Source organism: Sinocyclocheilus anshuiensis, unplaced genomic scaffold (genome assembly GCF_001515605.1).
Source record: "Sinocyclocheilus anshuiensis isolate Anshui unplaced genomic scaffold, SAMN03320099.WGS_v1.1 scaffold38, whole genome shotgun sequence".
Classification (NCBI taxonomy): domain Eukaryota; kingdom Metazoa; phylum Chordata; class Actinopteri; order Cypriniformes; family Cyprinidae; genus Sinocyclocheilus; species Sinocyclocheilus anshuiensis.
In genome coordinates, this window is record NW_015544213.1 from 3,295,335 (window position 1) to 3,319,970 (window position 24,636).

Genomic DNA, 24,636 nt, shown 5'->3' on the forward strand with positions numbered 1-24,636 from the left:
AAATCAAGTCAGTATTCAATGTTAGAAACAAAAGCATGCATATGAAAACAACCATGAACTTGATAAGCAAGAGGTGGCATTATTAAAAAAAACAAGCACAAATGAATCCATACCTTCCACTAAAGAGGTCAACAGCGTGACGTTCGCTGCTTTCCTGCGGCCTGCTGGGAGATTGAGTCCCAACCTGTCCAGTTTCTCCCTGAGGCACCGACCGCCGTTCTTTGACTTGGCCCTGACCCACACAGATGGAGAAAGTCCATCAGCAACACACTTACATGCAATTCATATGTCGCATTTCATATCCACTGAAGAGCGTTTGCATGCCCTTCTCACCCAGTCCATTTTTTTTCCAAAGCACTTTTACATTATTAAACCTTAACACTCTACAAACCTACATTTCCAAGTGAGCACATGAGAACTGTAGCTGTGTGACAACTAAAACGAGTCCTCACCCATTTAGGACTAAACAGGACCACAATGCTTATTTTGCCCAAGCGTTGGCTTTATTTAGGCTATAATGTATATAAAGGGTAATCAAATATTTATTCAATAATAAATATTCCATTTTTCTGAATGCTTTTCTGGCTATTCTTTTGTTTCTGCAGGCGTTAATGAACCTGAGCTTTACCAGCATGTGTTCTCCTGTGTTTAAAATGAGTGAGTGAGTGAGTGAGTGAATGTGTGTGTATAAGTGTGTGTGTTTCTCCTTCCTTCTCGTCACTGGCCTCATTTCTGCTCTCCAGTCTGTGTCCCTCATCTATAATGGAACCTCAGCTTCACTGTTCTCATTCAATCTCTCTCCAGCCACATTCGCTTTTTTTATCTCTGGATTAAATGTCCAGGACTCCATGTCCCGTCTATTTTTCCTCTTTCTGTCTTGAGTTTTGTTTTGCCAATGAACTAAATAAAAAAAATATTCTTCATTTTCATTACCTACATGAAATTATTTTGCTTTAATAATTGTAACCCCTGATTCTGCTATTACTTGAATTCAAGGAAATCTGGAGTTGGCAAAAAAACATGCATGAGATCTTTGTTAAACTGGCGGTTTTGTGAGTAAACGTGTAGCGATAAACACTACAGCTGTGCTTCTCTTAGACTTGGTTCAGAATTGGATGCTTTCAGGTGTTTAAGATCTAGTATTCCAAAATTCCAAACGTGTGCATTCCAGTTTATGAGTTTCATGTGTTTAAAGTGCATCTCTTACCTTCTTAATATCCCACCGAGTAGTGAAGCATTGAGACACTCTGGAGGAGAGAGGCGGCGTTTGACTTCAGCGATGGTGACTTTGTACTTTGAGGTAGAGCTGAGTAGAGAAAGTCTTCCTGGTACAGAGCAGAACAGGTCTGTAGGGTTCACTACACACGTGCCTGTACACAACAACAAACAACACGTCAAACCTTTGGAAATAACCGGCAATGGTGCTTGCATGTTCTGTTTGTGGCCACAAATGAGAAAATCACCCATATATTCTTCAGAAATTGAATAAAAATTACAGTATATCAGATTATTGCAAATAAATCAACTGATAATGATTCATAATCCCTCATAATGCTTTTTATTTTGCAACTATTTCAAAAAGCATGCATTGAAGCGGTGCAGTTGTATAGGAGTGGTTAACACATAACATGTGCATGAACTTAAAATGTATATAAACAAGCTTACGCATTGTAGGTAGGTTAAAATTGTAAAACATTTTAATCAGCTTTTTGCCTTCTATAGTTAATTTGGATAGGTTATGTGGTGTGACAAAGCAATTTTTAAAAAGTGCAAATATTCCATGTAGTTAAATATGAGCAGGCATGCATAAAAATGATTAAAAATACTACTAAAATGCAAATAATTGTATTTATTTCATGTCCATATTTCATTATGTTTCCTACAGAAGTATTTTGCACATTTAATTGCATATTAAATTGTACGTGTTTATTTATTAAACACTGTATGTCAAATCCATACTATGCCTAGATCCATTTATGATGCAAAGATCACAAGCTCAGCTAGAGCTGGAATCAATGGGTTCGGCTACCTTATTTAGCCACGTGTGTGTATTTGTGTTTGAGTGTGTGAACGTGTGTGTTCCTGAAGGACTTTTCTGGCTAGCAGGCCTCTAACCTGCTCCTCATCAGTCACCCTAAAGCACTCTGGCAAACCCAAGATCTCTGCTAGCATGCAAGTTCACTTCACATTAATTCCACCCAAAATGTTTTGATTCAAAGTAGTTTGTATTTTATGTTGCCAAGGGCAATTGAAAAAGAGCTATTGCCGGTAGTCTGGTCGCGCGCGCCGGGCCCAGAGGCGATAGCGGGTATTTAAGCGCGAGGGAGAGTAGCCCGAGGCAGCGCGCGAGCGATCACAAAGCGAATCAAGCGCTTTTTGCGAGTTTGCCACGAAAATTAAAGAAAAAAAGACATAGGCCAAATGTCATTCTGTTTCTATTTCAATTGTGGCGGTGGTGTGTGTTTACGCGCGCGCCTCACGCTCATCATCACCCAAAACACAGACGCACGCGCACAGTGTGTGTGTGTGTGTGTGTGTGTGTGTGTGCGCGTGTGCGTGCGTGCGTGTAAAGGCGGGGTGAAGCGCGATCAAATTCCTGAAAGCTACTAGGGATAATCATGATTAAAACACAGACGACTTTTCTAAGTAGGATCCTAGTTTCTTGACTGATTTCTTTTGAAAAAGGTTATCTGAATATTCAACGAAGCCAAAGCTGCAGTCAGTGTGAACAACATTAATATGATCTCCACTGAATTTGGATCCGCGCGGCATTAACATATCAAAGCGTGCGCCTGAGGCGCGAGAAGCTATCGATACCGGAGCGCGAGGTAAAGCAATGATTATTGGTTGTGATGGTTGGAGCGGCGGAGCTCGCGGCTAAATCCTGCACACCATTAACTGGAAGTGATGGCGAGCCCAACACCTACACAGAGTTTATTAAAAATGAAGCGCCCAAGACACCGTTCGCTTTATAGCAAACTCCGATCCGCTGCTGCTTTGAAGAGACAGACAAAGATGCGACTGATATTAAGAAAATATTAAGAAACGTGGAACACGATTCGATTCATCCGCACAAGACAAGATGTTTTACAAAATACAGCGGCAGACAGACAGAGAATACAGAAATTCTTCTGAGATTATCTTGAACGGCTCTCAGTGGAGAATGACCTTGAGAAATGTATGTTTTATCGGAGTTTGAACTTCTGAAACAGATATAGTTCCTTAATTATGCCGTCTCTGACTAATTCATTAATCCATTTTCTCTGAATTGCGACGTCAGCTAGAAAGATAATAGTAAACATGCTTTGAGGTAATACACATTTTAAAAGAAACACCAACGTCTAGGACAACAAAACCATCACCAATAATAATAATAATAATACATTTTAAACAACTGATATTTGTTTTGAGAAAAGTAGCCTATCTAATACGTAAAAGATCATATGAATTTGCAGCATTTTGCCCGAGGAAATAATATAAAATAATAAAAATTGTTGCATCCAAAATGTAAATACAATATGAATTTAATTAAGCTGAATTCATTGACATTTTTCCTGCCGATACTGAAATGTTTATTATTTTTGTTGCATTTGTTATTTATCTGTTTTTTCAGTAACAGTAATAATTTAACAATCTAACAATGAAAGCAGTGGGCCTGTTGATTGGCATTACACTCTAAAAAATGCTGGGTTAAATATAACCCAGCGCTGGGGCTGGGTTAAAAAGGGACAAACCCAGCTATTGGGTTGTTTTGACCCAGCGGTTGTTGTCCCTTTTTAACCCAGCCCCAGCGCTGGGTTATATTTAACCCAGCATTTTTTAGAGTGTAGGAAAGCCAAAATTTAAAAATATTACAAATAAATTATTTCCCTACATTTTTAGTAAAATAGTATTACTATTACCGTTGTCGGTATAAAACATATTTTTTTGGGATTCTTAAATGAATAAAACCAACGCGATTTTAGTATCTTTAAATTAAAAGGCTAAAATGCTTATGCTAAAATAGTAAATCCTTGTCTTGTCACTGGAAAGCAGTACGTAGGCTATTAAATATACCAAAAAAAAGCCTCCTTAGTCTCCTGTAATTATAAAAGAAGAATTCAAATCATATTATCAGACAAGACTAACGTTAGTGGAAATATAATTATAAATCAATAAAAAATAAAAACACCTTTTAAAAGAAATTAAATGAGTGTGTGCTTCTCTTGCTCTCTGTTTATGTGTGTGTGTTGTGACCTTACCTCTCCGAATCACTCCACCTTGTCCATTTAACACGAGTCCGCATTGCGCGTCTACAGATCCCTAGACACACATACACATATATATGAACTTCATAATAATAAACTCATCTTAAACATGGCGATCAGTATTTAGGTTTTTGAAGAGGCATGTGTGACAAATTAAACAGACCACGTGGTTACAGGTAGTTAAGTTGCAGAGGTAACGGAACCGGTTACATTATGATGTCAAACCAACAGATTATTTTACGTTCTCTTATCAGTGATGTCATCAGCCGAAAGAACACTAGATCGCATCAAAAGAAAAGAGTTAATCCTTCTCACAAGCCACGACCAGTCTGGAGGCCAAGTCAGACAGACACAGTCTCAAAAAAAAAAAAGCACACATAGGCCTAGCCTATTTCACCCACACACGCTCACATACTGACACCATACTGGCGTGCTCTTATAACCCTTTAACAAACTCATGCTCTATTTTTCTTTTCCCCGCAGTTAAAGTGATTATAAAATCAATATACAAACCCGTCGGATCAGGCATAAATTACGCGTGCGTGTGTTAAAGGTGCGGCAGCTTCTATTGTTCCGCGTGCCAAATCTGTTTAGCGGCTCAAAGATGCGCTTGTGCGCACGAGACTGACCGCATCTGTTCCGCGGCCTTCACCGAGCGCACGGTTTCATTCAGCACCAAAGAAAGGTCCAAAACCTTTTCACGCGACGTATGTGTTGTTTTCTGTGTTTTTGTGTCTGTTCTCCTGTGGGCCTTTTTTGTGTGCGTGTGCAGAATGTTCCTGAACACGCGAGAGCAATACTAAAATGAATCTTTTGTGAAGCTACGATTCAAAACATTTTCAAGATTGCAAAACTGCTTCTGTGCTAACATAACTTTATGAATATTTTCTGACAAAATGTTATTGCAAAATAAAATAATTACTATAATGCTGATTTTATTTTGTCCATGTTATTTAAATAGCCTATGCCCTGTAAAACACGATGAGCAAATAAAAAAGTAATTATGCAACAATTATTTTTTAATTACTAGTCAAAACAATAAAAATAATTTGTACATTTACTTAACATTACCGTATTCCATTATGATCTAATCTTTTGTAGAATCGTTTTATTCTATTATTTCTATAAATTAGATTACGTAGATGTTACAATTTAAATACTCATTTTACTATTAAAACTAGAATTTCCTTTCTATGCAAGGACGTAAAAATCCAAAATATAATCTGCTAGCTAGAATATTTTATTTCAAAAACAATATATTTTAACTTTACTGTCGCACTGAAGGATTAAAAGCATTGTATAATCTTTTTGATTTTAACATATTGTTGACTCACCGGTTAAACTTGAGCTGTTTCAGATGTCTGTGCATAAATAACCAGTTGATTGACATTAAGTCCTAAATTGGATAAACTACGGTGCTCTACTGCGGAGGATTTGCCTTTTGTTCGCACTTTTTCAAGCCCTTAATCCGCCTTTTAACAGAGGAAAAAGAAACAGCGGCTTTACAGCAGCGAGGCCCGACATACGCGCAGCCGAATTCAGACTTCTCAATATTCACTATATTAAATATGTAAAATCCGCCAGTTAAATCAACTGAAAGGATGGTGCTTCCAAACGTTTCAAAATATAGCTTTAAAAAAAAAGTCTTATTTCACACGTTGGGAAATAATGCATTTCTGCAAATCGGACTGTTTTTTTCCGTTGTGATTTTTTTCCGTGTTTATCAGTTTATTTTAATTAGCTATTTCGAAATATTAATGTAGGCCTATTATTCGTTATTAAATTAATTTGTGCGAAATCGAAAAGGCCGAAAAGAAGTAATCGCTCGGCCTCGAGTTTTCTCTCTTAAGTCTCTCCTGATGTCTCAGGTTTTTTGTCGAAGCCCTCGGGCAACCATTTCTTCTGTTCGGGCACTGAAAGTGACTATACAACATCCCTGAAGGCGTCAACTTCTCTGCAGCCTGCGTGTGAGACGGTGGTGACACGCTGAGTGTGTGTATTTTGTGCTTGAACGGTAGAAATGCCGGTGAGGTGTAGCTACCTGTAGGTCATCGGGCCCCGTTGGCGGCAGCCCCAGACCCGCCCCGGGCAGCAGTCTTTGCTCGGGGTGCATGCCATACTGAGAGCCGTGGCTCATGATTGACAGGTCATGCCTACGGTACGCGTCCAGGCAGCCCAGTTCCCGCCGCTGCTCGTCCAGGCAAGAGGACTTGAGCGCCCGGGCGTTGTGAAGGTTGATGAAGTCCGCCGGCTCGCCGTGATGGAGCTGCTGGTAATACTGCTGCGAGTGATGGAGAGAGTTTAACGAGTACGCGTCCGGGTTCACGGCCGGGTGGCTGTGCTGGAACTCGTAGTGGAAGGACTGGTGGTGTAAAGGCGTGTACTGGTTCGTGGGAAAATACGGGGAGGCAAATTCGGTTCCGGTAGCTGGATATGTAAGCGGAGACGATGAAGAGTAAGCGACAGACGAGTTGGCCACAGATTCCAAGCATCCGAGTTGCATCAAACGGTAGCTGTTTGATCCGTCGTGACGTATCTGTGCGGGGAAAAAAAGAGAAAAATATGAGGGATGTCATTTACACGCGCTCGCAGCGATCCGCGCGCATTTCTCACGCGGCGGAAACTCAAACCTTCCCCAAACACACAAACACACACAGCAGCTCAAAGCGTCTTTAGAAAAGTACCTGACGGCGATGTCATCTCTCCGTGCCTGGGAGGGAGTGCGTGAAACACAATGCAAACTGCTTCACGAGCTCACAGCGTTTTTTTTTCCTCCCTCACTTGTCTATCATTTGCCACTGAGTGTTATTTGACTATATTATTATTAGGCTACTACATCCGTGCAAACGCCATTAAAAGCCGTTTCTACGCCCGTTTCACTGCAGGTAAGCACAAGGCACGAGAGTCTGCACTACTAATAATTATTATGCATAAAAAAAGAACGAGCAAATGGTTCCAATCACAGTAGAGACTTTTAAAATAACTCTAGAGAGCCATATTCGCCACGAAAAAAAACAAACAGTAAAAGGCATTTTCACTATAAAATAACGCACGGTATTTCTCCTCGCCTTGCAGCAAACTCCCCTCAGAAGTCTTCACTTACATTTCGCTGTGCTAAGTGAAACTAATTTCACTTCATGCGATGCTACGCTAAATTAAACTAAATTAGATGATTTTTGTGAGGTGATAAGAAATTAATTTAAATACCTCCGCATCGTGCACCAGTCCCGGAAATGTGGCTGACATTCTCGCGATCCAATACCCCGATTTCCTCGCGCCGTTGGACGAATGAATAAAAAAAAATCCCCAAAATAGCGCGTGAAAATGAAACGTCGCCTCGCGCAGTCGGTAAAAGCGGCTGAAATGCCTCCCCTCTGCACAAAGCGCTCCCTGGCTCGGATTTTGTACTTGCTGGGTATTTCTCCGGCTGATGTCGTAGGTCCCTTGGTAATATAGAAGTTTTGAAAATTAAGCATCAGCATTGAGGAAAGGGAGGACAATAGAGAGAGCAGCCTCATCCCTGGAGACACGGAATAAATATTGTATCTTCGCCTAATAAGGAACCAAGTGCGCTTTCAACATTTTTGATGATTTTTGTGGACATTTCTTTAAGGTCGATTGTGCTTTCTTTAGCAGGGCCAGTTTTATTTGTCTCTGTTTTCCTCGCGGCTTGACCATTTTCCTGCTTTTTGGATTTTTTTCAGCAACACGTAAGTTTTACTGGGTGTATTAAGTCACTGTAATTTGGATTGCACGATTAAACGTTTTGTTTTGTTATTTCATAGTGTGGTCTTAATCTGTTTTTATCAAATATTTTAATTTCTGTTTAACTGAATGAAAGACACTTGCATGAAAGCAAAATTAATTGCAGATATGGCAGAACGAATATTTCCCTTTTATGTGTTCTTATTTATCATCTCACAATGCTTTTTTAAAATTATAATCGAACAACTCGTTTGGAAATAATATTGCACAAAAACATTAAACAGCAGAAGAATCTACGAATAATTCAAACACTGTTTTAATGCTATGGAATACAAATAGCCTATTTATACCACTGTATCATCGGTTGTACCTATACAATAATTAGACCACATTATTTTTTTTATTAATTTAGCCTATTTTAGATACTGTAATAATCGGTGATGTGCGGTCACTTTTAATTCAGTTTAATTCTCCTGCAGCCAATCCAGTCAACATTTTTTTTTCCCGTTCTGTTCTGCTCACCGCTAACCGAACCGGGACAGTGACGGTCTGACCCATGCTGGAAGTGTTTTGTGCACGTTTAGGATGATAAGTGGGGCGCGCGTGGGGGGGTCATCGCTCAAATCAGCCTGTCGGTCAAATTAGGAGCCACACAGGTGCATTGAAAAGACACGGACACCCGTTTTACCCATATACATTTCCTAAATATTAATAGCTATATATATTGTTCCCATGAAAATTAAATCTCTAATGACGCTTAACAATTTATGAGTAAGACTTTTTGCTCATGTGCAAATGTGTGTGTTTAAGTCAGCCCCAGTCAGTCTCCTCCCTCCCCAGCAGCAAAATACTCGAGTCTTTGGGTTTTTGTGTCTACGAGAGCTTTAGCAGTTTTTAAGTGTTTAAAAAGCTGATGCTCTCCTTACTTAACCCAAATTACCGCGGGCTCACGCCCTTGTGCATGAGAAGGGCGGACGGAGACGCCTCGAGCGCCCGGTGTCTCGCGCAAAGGGAGGATCCTCTCACAAACATACACATATACTGACGTATTCCGCTTCATAAATGTTTTACTCGCAAAACAACGTGGGAGAAGGGAAGCCTCATTTTATTTTCATTTAATGGGCGAGCTAAAACGGCTGATGTTATTTTAAGTAGACATATTATTGAGCTAGCAGGCCTACATCATTGGCTCTTTCTCTCTCCGTTTCTCTGGCAAACGAAACAGAAAGGAAAGGAAATTAAATATATGATCCCTGAAGACCCAATAACACAAGGATGAATTCAGATCAACGTAGCACAATGTAGGCTAATCAGATAGGCTAATAAAACCATAGCGAATATAGGCTAGCCAAATATAGTCAACAAATGGTTCGTAAACTCAATGTTGAATACCAAAAAACAGAATAATAGAATACAAAACGGAGCTGGTTGTTGTAAGGTCTCGAGGTGACTGTGGAAATGAATCGCCCAGCAGGAGGCTCTTATGAAATAACACGGTCTGGTTTCAGATATATATCTAAGGCCTCCAGGCAGACTGTAAATTACACGATGTGAGCGCGAGAGAACCCGTCCTCTCACGTGAGGGATTAGAAGCTTTCTCTTGTGTAGTCTGCGAGGGCTCGCGGGATTGAGCGAAGCACCAGTTGCACGGTAGACGGTCTTAATAGGGCTCAACGCGCAAAGCAGCGGATGCACATATGCACGCTATACCGGTCAGGGCTCGAGTCCATCTGTTCGGTCTGGATGCTCCTCGAGATGGTTCCACCACGTAAATCCGCCACCAATCCATGGAAAACTAGAAATAAAAATAACAGATGCAAAATGAAACTTTAGAGGAGGTGTCCATCCCAGTATAGTTTGGCCCAGAGTTGACTGTAATTGATTTAACATTGGATTAAAAGCGTCGCAAACTGTGACTAGCAGCTGGCTGCCACCAGATCATAAGAACTGTCATTTGGAGCAGCAACAATCATAAGCTAAAACAAATATGCTGGTGACTCTTAAAACCTGAATTAATTTGCAACCATATCAACATGCAAGATCGAAATGTTTTGGCCGACACGCAAACATTTCTAACAAAAGTTACAATTACCAATAAAGTTTAAAAGACGAAAACACTAGTAGAAATAACCGATTTCAACATTTCTGTGTAAACATGGTGAATTTATCCAATTTAAGAGTTAGTCATTTTGCAATTTCTAAAACTTTCTTTAAAAAAAAAAAAACAACTGACGACCCCAAAAATTTGCCAGAGCATTGCTTTTTTTTTATTTTTTTTATATAAATATAAAGTTTGGCACCAGTGATCGAACATCTAAAACCATAACTGCTAATAGAGTGAATCTAAAAATATAGGATAGTGATAGAGAAAATAAAAACGTTTTAATTTAACTTAAATTCAACGTGATGTTTGTCTTGCATTGTGTAGTGGCCTATTTGACAAGTGGCCAAATGAAGTTAATCTAGATGAGGATGTGTGAGTGAAGCTCAATATGGTGTCGGCGTCCGTTAAGTAACGGCTCTCTAGACTGTAAAACATGGAATAAGGTGTTTACAAGATAATTATATTTACAAAGTATGCGCAGTCCTCATCGATGTGACCTACATTTACCACACACACAGGCAGTGTTTTATATGCTAACAGATTTGGAGAGGGAGGGGCGCAGCGTCAGTTTCAGCGCGTGGTGTTTGGCTTAGTTAATGAAGTGCACTAAATTAATTTTCTCTCTGTTGGGAAAAACACATTATTTGGTTAATTTCATTAGGTGTTTAACAGGGTGAACAGAAACATATAACGTACATCTCACTCAGTTTATGCCATGAAAATTTAGCTGTGAAAGACAGTATCATTGGACATATTTACCTCACAAAAAAAATTAATAAATTCACGATGAGGACTCAGGTTGGACTGTTCGGTCCTTTTCGTAGCTTCCAAACTACAGTCAATAAATGGTCAGTGAAAGACTGTAATCACAGAAACTGTTGATCAAAAACAACGAGAGGATTTTAACTACTTGCACTCAATAACTGTTTTTCTCCCGTCTCCTAGATCTGTCAAAATACGAACCAAATGCGGTCTCTTGTCAAATGACCAACTGCAAATTCATTTCGCTCAGTAAACAAACTCCACTGACCTCTAGCTCTAGTGTATTATTTTTCCTTGAGTGAACTAAGCTGAATCTTAAAAATTAATTTAAATCTATACACGTGGCAGATGCGGGCAAATGAGCGTTAATTAAAAGAACAATCTGCCAAAATAACAATCTGCCACACACACAAACCAAAACTCACAAAACCGTAATGAAGGCCTCAAAATTATTTTCACAGGCTAATATAAAATTAATAAAAATAATAATAACAATAATTCACATAGCTAATAAAATTTACCCTACATAAAATGTTTGGTAAAAAAAAATAGGCCTACTAATATTCAATTTCAGGAAAGACCTGACAAGCATTATTTTTCACCGAGCTTGTAATTTCCGACAAATAAAAGTAATACATTCTACATAGGCCTACAGCATCTGTTTGTTGACACAGTCTTTAACTTCTGTCATCAGTTGTTTCCGTCTCATTTCTTCATTAGTTCCGAGTCAAAGGTCCATTATACAAACGGAGCGTTACGGTAAACTTCTGGACACGATACTCCAGTCAGTTTTATAGCAATGTAAGGCTTTAACATCATTCCAACACTGTACTTTAACCACAACCATCCTCAGAAAGGCCTACTTCTTCATTTAAAAGCCCTTCATGTGCTAAATTGGGATTCATCTCAAAATTAATATATATATACACTCTAAAAAAAAATGCTGGGTTAAATATAACCCAGCTATTGGCTTGTTTTGACCCAGCGGTTGGGTTGTTTTGAACCCAACCGCTGGGTCAAAACAACCCAATAGCTGGGGTTGTCCCTTTTTAACCCAGCACAGCATTAGAGTACCCTTTTTAACCCAGCATTTTTTAGAGTGTGTATATATATATATATATATATATATATATATATAAATACCTCAATCTGTAGAGGGCAGCTTGTGGAGCTGATCATCAAAAGTCATATTAAACTCCATTTTGGCCATGAACATGGATCAATACTCCATTATGTTCATCAGAGGCAGTGCTACACAGTGAGGAAAACTTGTATTAAATAACAGCCTGCTTTCATGCTGAATGGGCTTTTCTGTGACTGAACATGTAGTTTGATTTTTAATCCAGATCCAGTTTAATCCAATTTCATCTAATCTAGATTATCTGTCATTACTAATCCTTTTTAGCAGAGGTTATTCAACAAGCTTATTCAACAAGATAACAAAAACCATCAATTAAACAGTTAGTTGCTATTTATAGTTGGATAGTTAAATTTATAATCCATCCTACAGTTATCAATGGCGTTTTACAGCAATAGCAAAACTGGTCACAACTAATTAACCACTAATCATGACAGTAAAGCCAAAATGCTCATGTGCCTATCAGCAGATGCCCATCAACAAACAGACAACCTCCTGAATGTTGAAGATGTCCTACATTCTTTACTGTATGATTTATCTGTTTAGCTTCCATAAAGTGACAGTGTGTCTAGTTCAAAACCGCTGAAATCTAATTAAACTTAATCAGTTCAATGGTAACACCATTTTCATTGAAACCCAATTAGAAGGATAATATTCAGATGTTGCTGCATATACATGAAATTGTTATTTTAGAGTAAATAGCATGCTACTTCAAAAAAAGTAAGTTGGTGACTAGTGTATTTTGTAGTGCAACCTACCCTCTCGAGCACACATTATTTAGTGCAAATCAGTCAGTATTCATTCACAAAACAGTGTGCATTTATAAAAACATGTTGGAATGCAACAAAATGATGGTTCTTTGAATGCATGTAAATGCTCAGTGTGTCTGCTGTGTGTGTGTGTGTGTGTGTGTGTGTGTGTGTGTGTGTGTGAGTGTGTGTTAGAGACCCTGAGGCCTGTACCAGAGGGCGGGATTAGTTGTTACGTTCATTCAGCACAAAATGGATTCCGATATCAGACAGAGCAGGGCAAGAGCTGTATCCCTCTCTCTCCATCTCACACACAAACAATCTCCTTCTCACTCACACACTCGCTCGCTCTCTCTCCCACTCTCTTATACATCCTGACTTTTGCTCTTTGATCGTGTAATTCCTTTGTAATCTGTTAAACGAGGTCGTTTTGTTTATGGATATGAGCTTAATCAGTGGGCAAAACGAGAAAATCACTTATACGACTGCACAAAAATACACAGAGAAAGAGACAGGCTCAGATAGTGTAAATATGGGTAACTATGGCATCTTCTAAACAGGAAAACTTTAAGAAAAGCGAGTTAGACGGTCAAAAGTTTTACTCAAGATGATTTGGGTTTTATTCTTGTTTCCGTTTATGAACAATCACTCGAAGCTGGAGTTTATAAATGGCACTAAACAACAATCACTTGAATCATTTCTCATTGTAAAATCCTTCCTGAAACATGTGGACAGACGTCAGAAATGGAAAGAAAGATGCAACGAAAAGACTGATAAACAGACTGATGGCCAAGGAACGTTGTGAACATACCAAGTAGTTCTAACGAAAGAGAGAAAAGAAAAAGCAGAGAAGAAAGAGAACTGATGCTATTGACTTCCTGGAGCTGAAGTAAATGGGTTTCAGCAGCAGTTCTGAGAAACGCCGGCTTGAATAAAACCTTCACTGGAAAAACACAGCTGCCCGGAGAGGATGGAAAGTTTGAGCCGCAGTAGCATCAGCTCACTAATAGTCCAGTTTAGTGGACAAATTACACATTTACTTCATTTCACAGTTATTCATTCATCCAAAACAAGCAAAAGCGATTAATCCAAGGAAGAAATAGTAATGTTTAACTTAAAATTTGGTGCTTAACCTCATTAAGAAGGTTCTACAACTATTTTAAAAAATTTTAATTGCAGTTTAAATAAAAATAAATCCCACTTATCCTGACGAATGTTCTATAAAACTCAGAAAACAAAATAATGCAGGAAAAATATCTCGAATACAAAAATATCACTAAGCCCCGCCACATGGACACACCCACCCTTTTGATTGACTGACTTAGAGTTCATCCAATCAGAGCGTCCGTTTTATGTGCATGAGGAGCACTGAACAGCTGGAGCAACAGCACCAGGGAAGACGTGCTCAGAAATTAATCGCGCTTTTGATTTATCAGTCATAATGAGAACAACACTCGTTTCAAAACACACACACCGAGCTGCGCACATACTCAAAAAACACCACAGATACACTACCTGCACTCCCAAAAACACACACACTGAGAACCTGTTCAAAGGAGAGCAAAGAAATAAACAAAGGAGAGAAGGCAACCCCTCCTCTCCTCTGGGAATTTTACTATTCTGCACTTCTCGGCTTCTCTCATCCCTCTCTTCCCACAATCCTTTGTGCTCGGAATAAAGCTGCTGATTATGAAGCCCAGAGCACTGAGACTCTGCTCACCTGTCAATCAAATGGTAACCTACACACACAAGCACATACTCAATGTCAGATGCTCTGTAATACACCCGACTCGTATAGACATTATGACATTAACACCGTTTCTCCAGCACAATATCAGATGGATGAAAATGCTGAAGATGACAACGTCCATCTTCAAAATATTTTCATTTTCTGTTCTCATTACTGCCACAAGAAATGAACCAAGATGCTCTTGGTTTAGTTTTACAGCTAACTTTGATTTTACTTTTTGGGTTTTACTTTATATTATGGTGTCCATGTTGTGTTACAATCAACTACAATATAAAACTGTATCACCGCAAGCAGAATAATTAAATGAACTCTGTAATTAAGTGTGTGAATGTGTCTAGTAATATTGTGTGTAATCTGCTGAATTGCAGTCTATATACTGTATGTAAAATAACAATGTCTAATTGCATGCTTTTCAACAGCCTTATTTGTATTCTAGTTACTATGTAAATGCATTTTAACATCAGCTCATTTATAATTAATATTTCTGCTCATTACAAGGTAAACTTAATGTCTCAGCATTCAAAGCATAATGTTGCTCAAATGGCTCATTCGTGGCAAATGGCTCATAGCTTGGTTTCTTTAAATAGCAAAAAAAAATGCAAAAATAGATCTTTTGGTGAGGCACTTATATTGGAAGTAAATGGAGCACATTTTTGGAGGGATTAAAAGCATAAATGTGATTAATAATTTTATAAATGCACTTACATTACTTTCTTTTTTGCTAAAATGTGTGTATTATTTGAGCTGTAAAGCTGTTTGAACCATTGTGCAGTCATTTTAGCATTTTAGGGTTTATGGTGTTGTCATGAGAGTTGTAAAATTGGATAACTCTAAACAGGAAAGATCAGGAAGTGATTTCATATGCATAATCATAACACTCATATTGTGTACATCTTGTGGCTTTAGTATTGAAACAGTTGGGTATGTTAATGTTTACAGAGAGCCAATCCTTTCACTTCCGTGTTTTTATTATTTTTTTTTAGAGAAAATGAGGGACAAGTGACCAATGTAATCAATCTCCCAACATTTTTTAATTATTTTTTAATTATAGAAATGCTTTTGTTGTAGAGTCTGTTTACCACTAGAAGTTTACCCAGAAATGTGAAAAACCCGGAATAAACCCGGAAATGTGAAAAGATCCATAATTTTTGTTTTTATTAAAGAATTAAATTTTGGTCACACTTTATTTTAAGGTTCAATTATCACTATTTACTAACTATTAACTATGACTTCTGCCTCAATAAACCCCTTATTTGCTGCTTATTAAAATATGGTCATGCAGAATAAGCTATTAATATGTGCTTTTTAAGTACTATTAAACAGCCAACATGCTAATAATATGCATGCTGATAATAGTGAGAATTTGTCCTTAAAATAAAGTGTTACCAAGATTTCTATTTCAAAGAATGCTGAAAAAATGTTATGTGGAACTGTTTTCAACACTGATAATAATAAGCAATGTTTCTTGAGCAGCAAATCAGCATATTAGAATGATTTCTGAAGGATCATGTGAACCCCACTGTGTTCCCTACCTCTCACATTCTCTCTCTCTCTCTCTCTCTCACACACACACACACACACACGGCATACACTTTCATATGTTTGCAATATATTCACATAGAAAAATTTGTAATAATATTTCACAATATTACTGTTATTTTGTATTTTTGATCAAATAAACGGAGACTTGGTGAGCAGAAGAGTCTTCTTTCAAAAGCTTTTAAACATTAGTGTATCGTGTTTTATAATCTGCTCCTATATATGACTCTGCTTAATGGATTTCAAATCAGTAAAAAGTTCACATTGAGGTGTTTCACATGTGTAACGGTGTCATCTGTCACTGATAAGCTTTACCCCAAAACCATCTTCCAGAAAAGAACACAAGGCTTTCTGTCCTTCCTTAAAGAATACAGTAATTACCTGAGTGACAGGTCGGTGTGCAGTTCACCCAGCGCTGTGTGCTTCACACACACACACACACACGGCATACACTTTCATATGTTTGATGATGTGGAAACACTAATAGACTTCAGAGTGCTGGAGCAGGACAGATCAATACTGCTCTTCTGCAACCAAACATTTAATTCCAGCAAATGTGAAATCTCATTTCTGTACCACAGAGATAAACATTGATAAAGAAATTTGCACCCACCTTGCATTGTTCTCAATCAAATGATACAGCAAAAATCTCTTCAGAGTTCACTTGATTTGGCTGCTTTAGAATGAAAGCTGAAGGAATGAATGGAAACATCAGTGTTTAGGTCAAGAAACATGCCAAGGCAACATGAATCAGCATTTGCAACCAATTTTACTTATGCAAGGTATTATTTTCAAGTGAAACTGAATGTTCAACAAAGTAGGGAAGGACTTGATTTTATCTATTGGGAACTGATTGGATGATAAAAAGTGGGTGTTCCCTTCCCTTGATGCCACTGCTGGTTAATCTTACATGTTTTATTACGAAAGACTTTGGCCTCTATAATGTAGTTTCTTGTGTGGGTTTTGAGAAATGAAGCAACATGTGTCATCACGTTTAAAACAACATAACACAATAAGATTCTGTTACTATATATACTATTTTTTACTAAATATTTTTTACTCACTTATGTGACGTTTCAAACCATCCATATAACTTGTATTTCTTCCGTGGAACAGAAAAGGAGAAAATATGAAGAACTGCTGGTCACTCTTTTCCATAAAAAACTAAAAAGCTTTCAAAAAAGGATGCAAAATCAGCATAAAAGTCTGTTTAGAGTTCAGTCTGAAAAATATCATGCAACTTTGATATTGGAAAATATTGCAAAAGTCATATGGATTACTTTTGTGATACTTATATGATAAATAAAAGCCACAAGTTACTGTTCAAAAGTTTGAGGTCAGTAAGATTTTTTAAAAGAAAGTTTATTCATCAAGATTGCATTAAATTGATCAAAAGTTACAGTAAAGACGTTTATAATGATGCAAAACATTTCTATTTTAAATAAATGCTGTTCTTTTGAATTGTTCTATTCTAAAATGGATAAAATTTTCCATAAAAATATTAAGCAGCACAACTGTGTTCAACATTGATAATAATCAGAAATGTTTCAAATGGAAAATGGATACTTTAAACTGTACAAATATTTCACAATATTACTGTTTTTACTGTGTTTTTAATCAAATAAATGCAGCCTTGGAGAGAATTATTTCAAAAACATTTAAAAAATCTTACCAACCCAAAACCTTTGAATTGTATAGTGTACACTGAAATGCTATTGAAGTGATTCTATCACCTCAGCAACATGTTTTTGTAGTTCAGCGCTAGACATGGGGAAGTTGTGGCCTAATAGTTAGAGAGTCGGACTCGTAACCCAAAGGTTGTGGGTTCGAGTCTCGTACCGGCAGGGATTGTAGGTGGGGGGAGTGAATGTACAGCGCTCTCTCCCACCTTCAGTACCACGACTGAGGTGCCCTTGAGCAAGGCACCGAACCCTCAACTGCTCCCCGGGCACCGCAGCAAAAAAATGGCTGCCCACTGCTCCGGGTGTGTGTTCACGGTGTGTGTGTGTGTGTTCACTGCTGTGTGTGTGCACTTTGGATGGGATAAATGCAGAGCACTAATTCCAAGTATGGGTCACCATACTAAATAGAAGCTAATCAGCAAAACCGCCATAAAACCCCTCTCATTACGATGCAAAAGGAGATTCACTTCCTCCCCCATGAGCTAATGCTAAGTCCATGCTAAACGCTAGCCCTTTACTGCCCTGCCCCGCCACACCCTGATGCCCTTCTGCCCGCCTGTGCTTTGACGGACAGCTGTGGAGCTCTGGACCAACTCCAGCCAGCGGGATTACTCATGCAAGTAATCTCCCATGATGCCCTGCGGCCAAGCTAGGGCGTGCTGCGCCTCTGCTCCTTATTAATATGCATGAGAATTCTAATGAGCAGGAAGCACACAGGTGAGCTCGCTCAAAGAAGCCAGTCACAACACAGGAGCCCATATTCTAATTACGCGCCGCAGACCTTCCCACTCGACAAAGAGACAATATCACATTCTCACACACACAGCGTGAAAACTCTCAGCCTCTCGATGTGAGCTGGATAACCTAAACACCCAACTGTCCGACGAGACGCACGTCTGGCTTTTGCAGAAACACACTCTGCAAACTTGTTCCTGAAATGCAGTGTCACGGGTGTTAGTGAGACGTTTCAAATCAAAACCTGGTTTTATATAAAGGTTACAGGCAAAAGCCACGAGCAAATTCCCTGAAGCCTCTATCAGTCAATCTGAGTTTAAACACACACTCAATGAATACTGTGACAATATTACTGCAGTAACAACCTGACAAGGTGATATAAAGAACTCATGAGCACCAGAAATGTACTATTATCATTTCTGATCAGATCATCTTGTATACAATACCTGTTTGCAGGGTTTTTTCTTGAAATACATTTATTTCATTCAGGAAGTATGCATTAAACTGATCAAAAGTGACAGTAAATTATTATAACGATTTCTATTTCAAATAAATGCTGTTCATTTGAACTTTCAATTCATAAGAGAATCCTGAAAAAAAAATGTATCAGTTTTCACAAAAATATGAAGCAGCGCAACTGTTTTCAACACTGATAATTGTTGACTGATTTCTGAAGGATCATGTGACACTGAAGACTGGAGTAATGATGCTGAAAATTCAGCTTTACATCACAGGAATATATTACATTTTTAAAAATATTCAAATAGAAAACAGCTATTTTAATTTGTAATAATATTTCACAATATTACTGTTTTTACTGTATTTTGGGTCATTTGGGTCAAATACAGCCTTGATACAGACTTATTTTAGCTACTGTTTACATCAAAATAGCCGACCATGCTTTCTACTACTGCTGCTATTATTACTAATGTAAAAGCCAAAATAAAGTAATATGGCTTCTGCTTTCAACTGTGTAAAAGGCATTCAGTTAGATGACAGTGGTGGCTAATAACAAGTTACAATTGTTTTACTGTAGTACCACGTAGTGATTTTAGTGTGGCACAGTTACTAATGGGAAGTGATTGTAAGAATGTTCTGGTTCCTACAAATGAGCTGTAGAGTTTATTCTTAACAACATTTCTTGTTGATGTTGACAGGTATTAAAATGTGTTTTACCTGTTTTGGGACTGAAATGAGCATGTAAACAAGTTCAATCTTTAAATACCTGTTTGATGTAGAGTATAGAAATGATTAAAAAAGTGGTTCTCAACCAGGTGGCCGGGGCCTCAGCAAACTTGCAATGAGGCCACAGGATGACTTAATAATAATTATATTACAAACAAAACAAAGCTTAATTTGAATGTTAAACTAAAATTAAAATCTATTTCTTTTCCCCTACAATAACTATTATTTTTATTATAAACACACAGAATGAGAATCGTGAATCTTGCAGAATCACTAAATAAACCGTTTCATTTAATATCAAAACTCCCAGTTTCTGTTAACAAAAAAGTTTGAAAACAAGTAATGTTGCCATAATTACAACAGAAATACCAGAGGAAATATCTTCGAAAGTTGTGTTGGACAATGAGTGGGTTGAACAACAAATAATAATAATAATAAAAAAAAAAAGAATAGGTGAAAGATGGCATTTCTTGCCAGGCAGAGCCTGAATGAGAGATTGGGAAACTATAATTGTGACCAGATGCCGAAGTTCAAGTTCACCTCTTGAGCATCTTTATTTACCCTAATGGTAATGCTTCTATATAAAATCTATCTTTATTTGCTATTTACTACAGTAAAATTTATTTATTTATCACTAATGCATTAAATTACTGTGATAATTATGGGAAGACATCAGAAAGACCCATAACAGTTGCCTAAAAAACTATCAAACAACTGTGTGGTCTAGGTAACTTTAGCTGAAGAGGGAAATTTGTTTCAGAGAAAGTTATTATAAGGTGCACTCATGAGTCATTCACAAATGGACCGAACTTATTAAAAAGTAAACAGGGACTGACAAAGCCATTTTTAAAATGTAGGCTATTAATGGTCTCCCAAAACGTGAGATTGGTGGCCAAGAACCCTCTAAATATGTGGGTGCCGCCATTTATAACTTGAACGTGCCAGACTTCCGGTGTCATTCCCTTGACATTTTAGCAGTACAAGTCCATCACAGTCCATTATCCTGCTTGATGGCCTATTTTAAACTGGTAGCCTATTTGTTATCATATAATTTCACACATTATTGTAATCATAAACACACTGGTTTGTAGTGCAAATAGCCTAGTTTTACTGTTTACAGCACTGTTTTTCTTCTAGTTATTTACCTGGAGCAACTAATGAAACGGAAGTCTCGCCCACATTCACAGAAAAGAGCTTACTTCCGCGTTGCAAAATAAGGTAGCCCTGTTTCTCACCGTTACGAAAGACTCTCCGCGTCAGCCGTACCTGCAGGATAAAACTCACTCTGTCAATCTAACCAGCTCCAGGTCAAACACAGTAACACAATGTCTCTCTTAACAAGACACGGTTCCAGTCTGAAATGAGTTTATGAGCGGTGACGTGCCGTCCCCTTCTGCCCGCACAAGAGCACAGCGCAGTCACACTTCAAACACACACTTGTTGTATTATTGCATGGTAAACAGCAGCCGCAGAATGCTACACACGCGGTGTACTAGAGAGAGAATCACATTAAACACAACGCTTGACACCGCAGACGCCTCGCATTACTCCTGCTGCGTGCGCGCACGATAACGCTTCATGATGCCTGACAGCTCTGAACTCCTTCCCATAATGCATTGTGCGGAGAGACACTCTGATTGATGACACAGGTGAGACTGCGCGAGGTGATCGAAAGTGTCGTCGCGGGTGAGACAAAGTGCGCGCGCGCGTTTGATGTTGATTACCTATGGAGGAAGAAATGAAATTTTCAGTTCTCTCCGTATTTAAGGAGATCTCAAGAGGCAGAGAGAGAGAAAGAGGGAACGGGGTGGAAGACGAGGTGACGCAATCATTTAAAAAGGAGGAGTTCTCCTCGTTCCTCTCGTGATCAAACGCTCCCTGAGATTTTATTCTGTTCTGTGGAGATTCGTCTGTGTGGTTTTGGGAATGTCTTTATCTAAATAAACCAAAAGGTTTCGCGTGTGCTTTAATATAGTATAACAAACGCAAACTTGCGTGGTGCACACGAGACGCATGCGGCCTACAGAGACACACGGAAGCTGAAAAGGTTTTTATACATGCAAGCAAAAAATGTGGATGTGTGATGTGGCCTGTCGTGTTCTTTAGTTGTGTGTTGTTGTGTGTTTTGTGGGAGGGTGAAATTCATGAAATTCTCGAGTTAAAATATTTTTCTCTTCTGATTTTAGGGATTTAAAATAATAAATGAGATGAGATTAGACAAGAAGACAAAAGAGCAAATGAAAAGAGAGGAAATGAGAAGAAACAAGAAAATCGGAGAAAAGAAAATGGCAAAGAGAAAACGAGATGAAAGGGACAAGAAGGTGAAATTAGAAGAAATAAACAGAGAGGGGAAGAAAATAAGAAAAGAGACAAAAATTATAATGAACAGAAGAGATTAGAAAAGATGAGCTGACAAAAGAAGAAATTAAATATAGAAATGAATATAGAAATAAGTAAAAGAATAAGACATTAAAATAAGAGAAAAGAAATGAGCAGAGACAAGAAGCCAGAAAAAAAAAAAAAACGATAGCGGAGATGAAATAAAAGAGGATTCAAATAAGAGGTAAGGAGTTGTGAGACGAAATGAGACTAGACAAAGGAAGAGATGAAATGAAAAGAGATGAGAAGAAACAAGAAAATAATAGAGAAGAGATGAAAGAGACAAGAAGAGCAGAGGTGAGAAAAGAATATGATATGAGCAGAGAAAAGGAAAAAATGAGAGAAGAGACCAAATGAGAAGAAACCAGAGATGAGAGAAAAAAATAAAGATGAGTTGAGGAAAGATTAGCTAAAAATTCATTACTAAGAAACTAAATAAGAGATGGAATGAGAATGGAAGAGAAGAAAATGAGATAAATGAGAATGAAATAAGAAGAGAATGAGCTGAATATGACAAATTAGTCAAAATGGGAAGAATCTAAAGAAATGATTAAATGAGAAGAGAAGACGCAAAATGAGAATAGATGAGACAACATGAGAAGATGTGAGAAAAAATTAAAGAAATTACATGAGAAAGAAAAGATGAGCTGAAAATGACAAGACAAAGAATTAAAATTAGAGAATTAGAAGAAATACGAGACTGAATGAGAACAGAGGAAAAAAGTAGAGTTGAGATGAGAAAAAAAGTAGAAAAGAAATGATAGTCGGTGCCGATAGCCTCGTGGGCAGTGCGTGACATATAGCACCGTTACGCTTTGGGCGACCCGAGTTCGAGTCCTAGCTTGCGGTTCTTTCCCAATCCTGTCCCCTCTCTCTCCCACTTCTTTCCCTGTCAATATATATTGTCCTATCCTAATAAAAGGCAAAAAATTAATATTTAGAAATGAAATGACAGAAGAAAAAAAGAGAAGAGATAAAAGATGAGCTGAAAATGACAAAAGACAAAATGAGAAGAGAAGAGAATGTGATGAGAGGGGGATGGAGGGAAGAGGAGAGGAAGGTTTCATGTAAAAGAGGGAGACTGAAGCTCCCATGAGACTCTCCATTAATTGTGAAATGAAGGTGCCCTCAGGCCAACACAGGGGAACAGAATCACTCACACACACACAGAGAAATATAAACACAATGACACACACACTCACAGTTACACATACTATAACACTATACAAATGCAAAACTATTCTATAACACTATAAACACAGAGACAAATCAAATGTATACATGTAATATAACAATAAAAACACGTATGTAACAAAAAATCACAGTGTAATGTATGTGTGGGTTTATTTAGCACTTTGGGCACAAAAGTGTCCACAGAAGTTACTGAAATCTGACAAAAACCTCCCTAATTTGGAGACGTTGTCAATGTAAAAATGATTCATAAAGTAAACAATATTTTTTATTCTACAAAAGATGCAAAAGTTTATAATGACTGTATAGTCATTATAATTAGCTTTATATAAATAAAAAATAAACATATTCAAAAAGCCTATGCTAAATGAATTTATGCTCTAGCATATCAAGAGTGTGACACTGGGATTGTTGACTGAGCTGTAAAACAATCAGTCCACTAGAGGGAGCACTGGGAATACAGTATGACTGACCCTCACACACACACACTCTCAGTTTGGGCCTATTAAACACTTCAAGCATTTCTTCTTCATATTCTAGACAGACATAAACACAAAACCTCTGACAAATTACCCAGAAAACACATCTCATATTAAAGGAGTGTTCTGTATTCAGTATGAGTTTACTGACACGACCATAGACTCATTTTGACTAATCTCTCGTTTCTAAAAACAACAAGGATAAACATGTTCATTCCATTCTGTCATTCGCAACTGTTCACATTCCTACATTCTCCCTCCACTACTCTAATTTCACTACATTGAGTAATTAAATAGTCCAAGTATTGAGTTTGAGTCCTCTGTCTCGGACAGAAAGACAAATGTGACCCTGGACCACAAAACCAGTCATAAGGGTCAATTTTTTTAAATTGAGTTTTATACATCATTTGAAAGCTGAATAAATAAGCTTTCCGTTGATGTATGGTTTGTTAGGATAGGACAATATTTGGCCGAGATACAACTATTAGAAAATCTGGAATCTGAGGGTGCAAAAAAATCTAAATACTGAGAAAATCGCCTTTAAAGTTATCCGAATGAAGTTCTTAGCAATGCATATTACTCATCAAAAATTAAGTTTTGATATATTTACGGTAGGAAATTACAAAATATCTTCATGGAACATGATCTTTATTTAATATCCTAATGATTTTTGGCATAAAAGAAAAATAATAATGACCCATAATAATTTTGACCCATACAATGCTTTTTTGGCTATTGCTAAAAATATACCCAAGCGACTTAAGACTGGTTTTGTGGTACAGGGTCACAAATGTGTTTATCTCAGTCAAGGATTACCTGAACATGAGATCTTGGGCAAGACACTGCACTGTTATACAAACCCGATTCCAAAAAAGTTGGGACACTGTACAAATTGTGAATAAAAACAGAATGCAATGATGTGGAAGTTTCAAATTTCAATATTTTATTCAGAATACAACATAGATGACATATCAAATGTTTAAACTGAGAA

General features: G+C 37.8%; 1 protein-coding gene across 10 annotated transcripts in view; it reads right to left on the bottom strand.

Annotated features, from left to right (window-relative positions):
- Positions 1-24,636, bottom strand: part of tfap2d (transcription factor AP-2 delta (activating enhancer binding protein 2 delta)) — a 68,236-nt gene that overhangs the window by 2,181 nt on the left and 41,419 nt on the right. For 3 of the 10 annotated variants that reach the window (XM_016497907.1, XM_016497905.1, XM_016497897.1), the window contains 4 exons: positions 6,289-6,783; positions 4,242-4,302; positions 1,208-1,370; positions 114-232 (listed from right to left, as the gene is read on the bottom strand). In XM_016497907.1, the coding sequence (XP_016353393.1) occupies positions 114-232; positions 1,208-1,370; positions 4,242-4,302; positions 6,289-6,750 (805 nt within the window). In that variant the 5' untranslated portion in view covers positions 6,751-6,783. Of the gene's footprint in view, positions 1-113; positions 233-1,207; positions 1,371-4,241; positions 4,303-6,288; positions 6,784-6,931; positions 7,010-7,454; positions 7,520-9,662; positions 9,748-10,524; positions 10,543-16,375; positions 16,439-16,607; positions 16,685-17,058; positions 17,132-24,636 lie in introns of those variants that run through there. The other 7 variants (XM_016497902.1, XM_016497900.1, XM_016497901.1 and 4 more) reach the window with 7 other exon arrangements.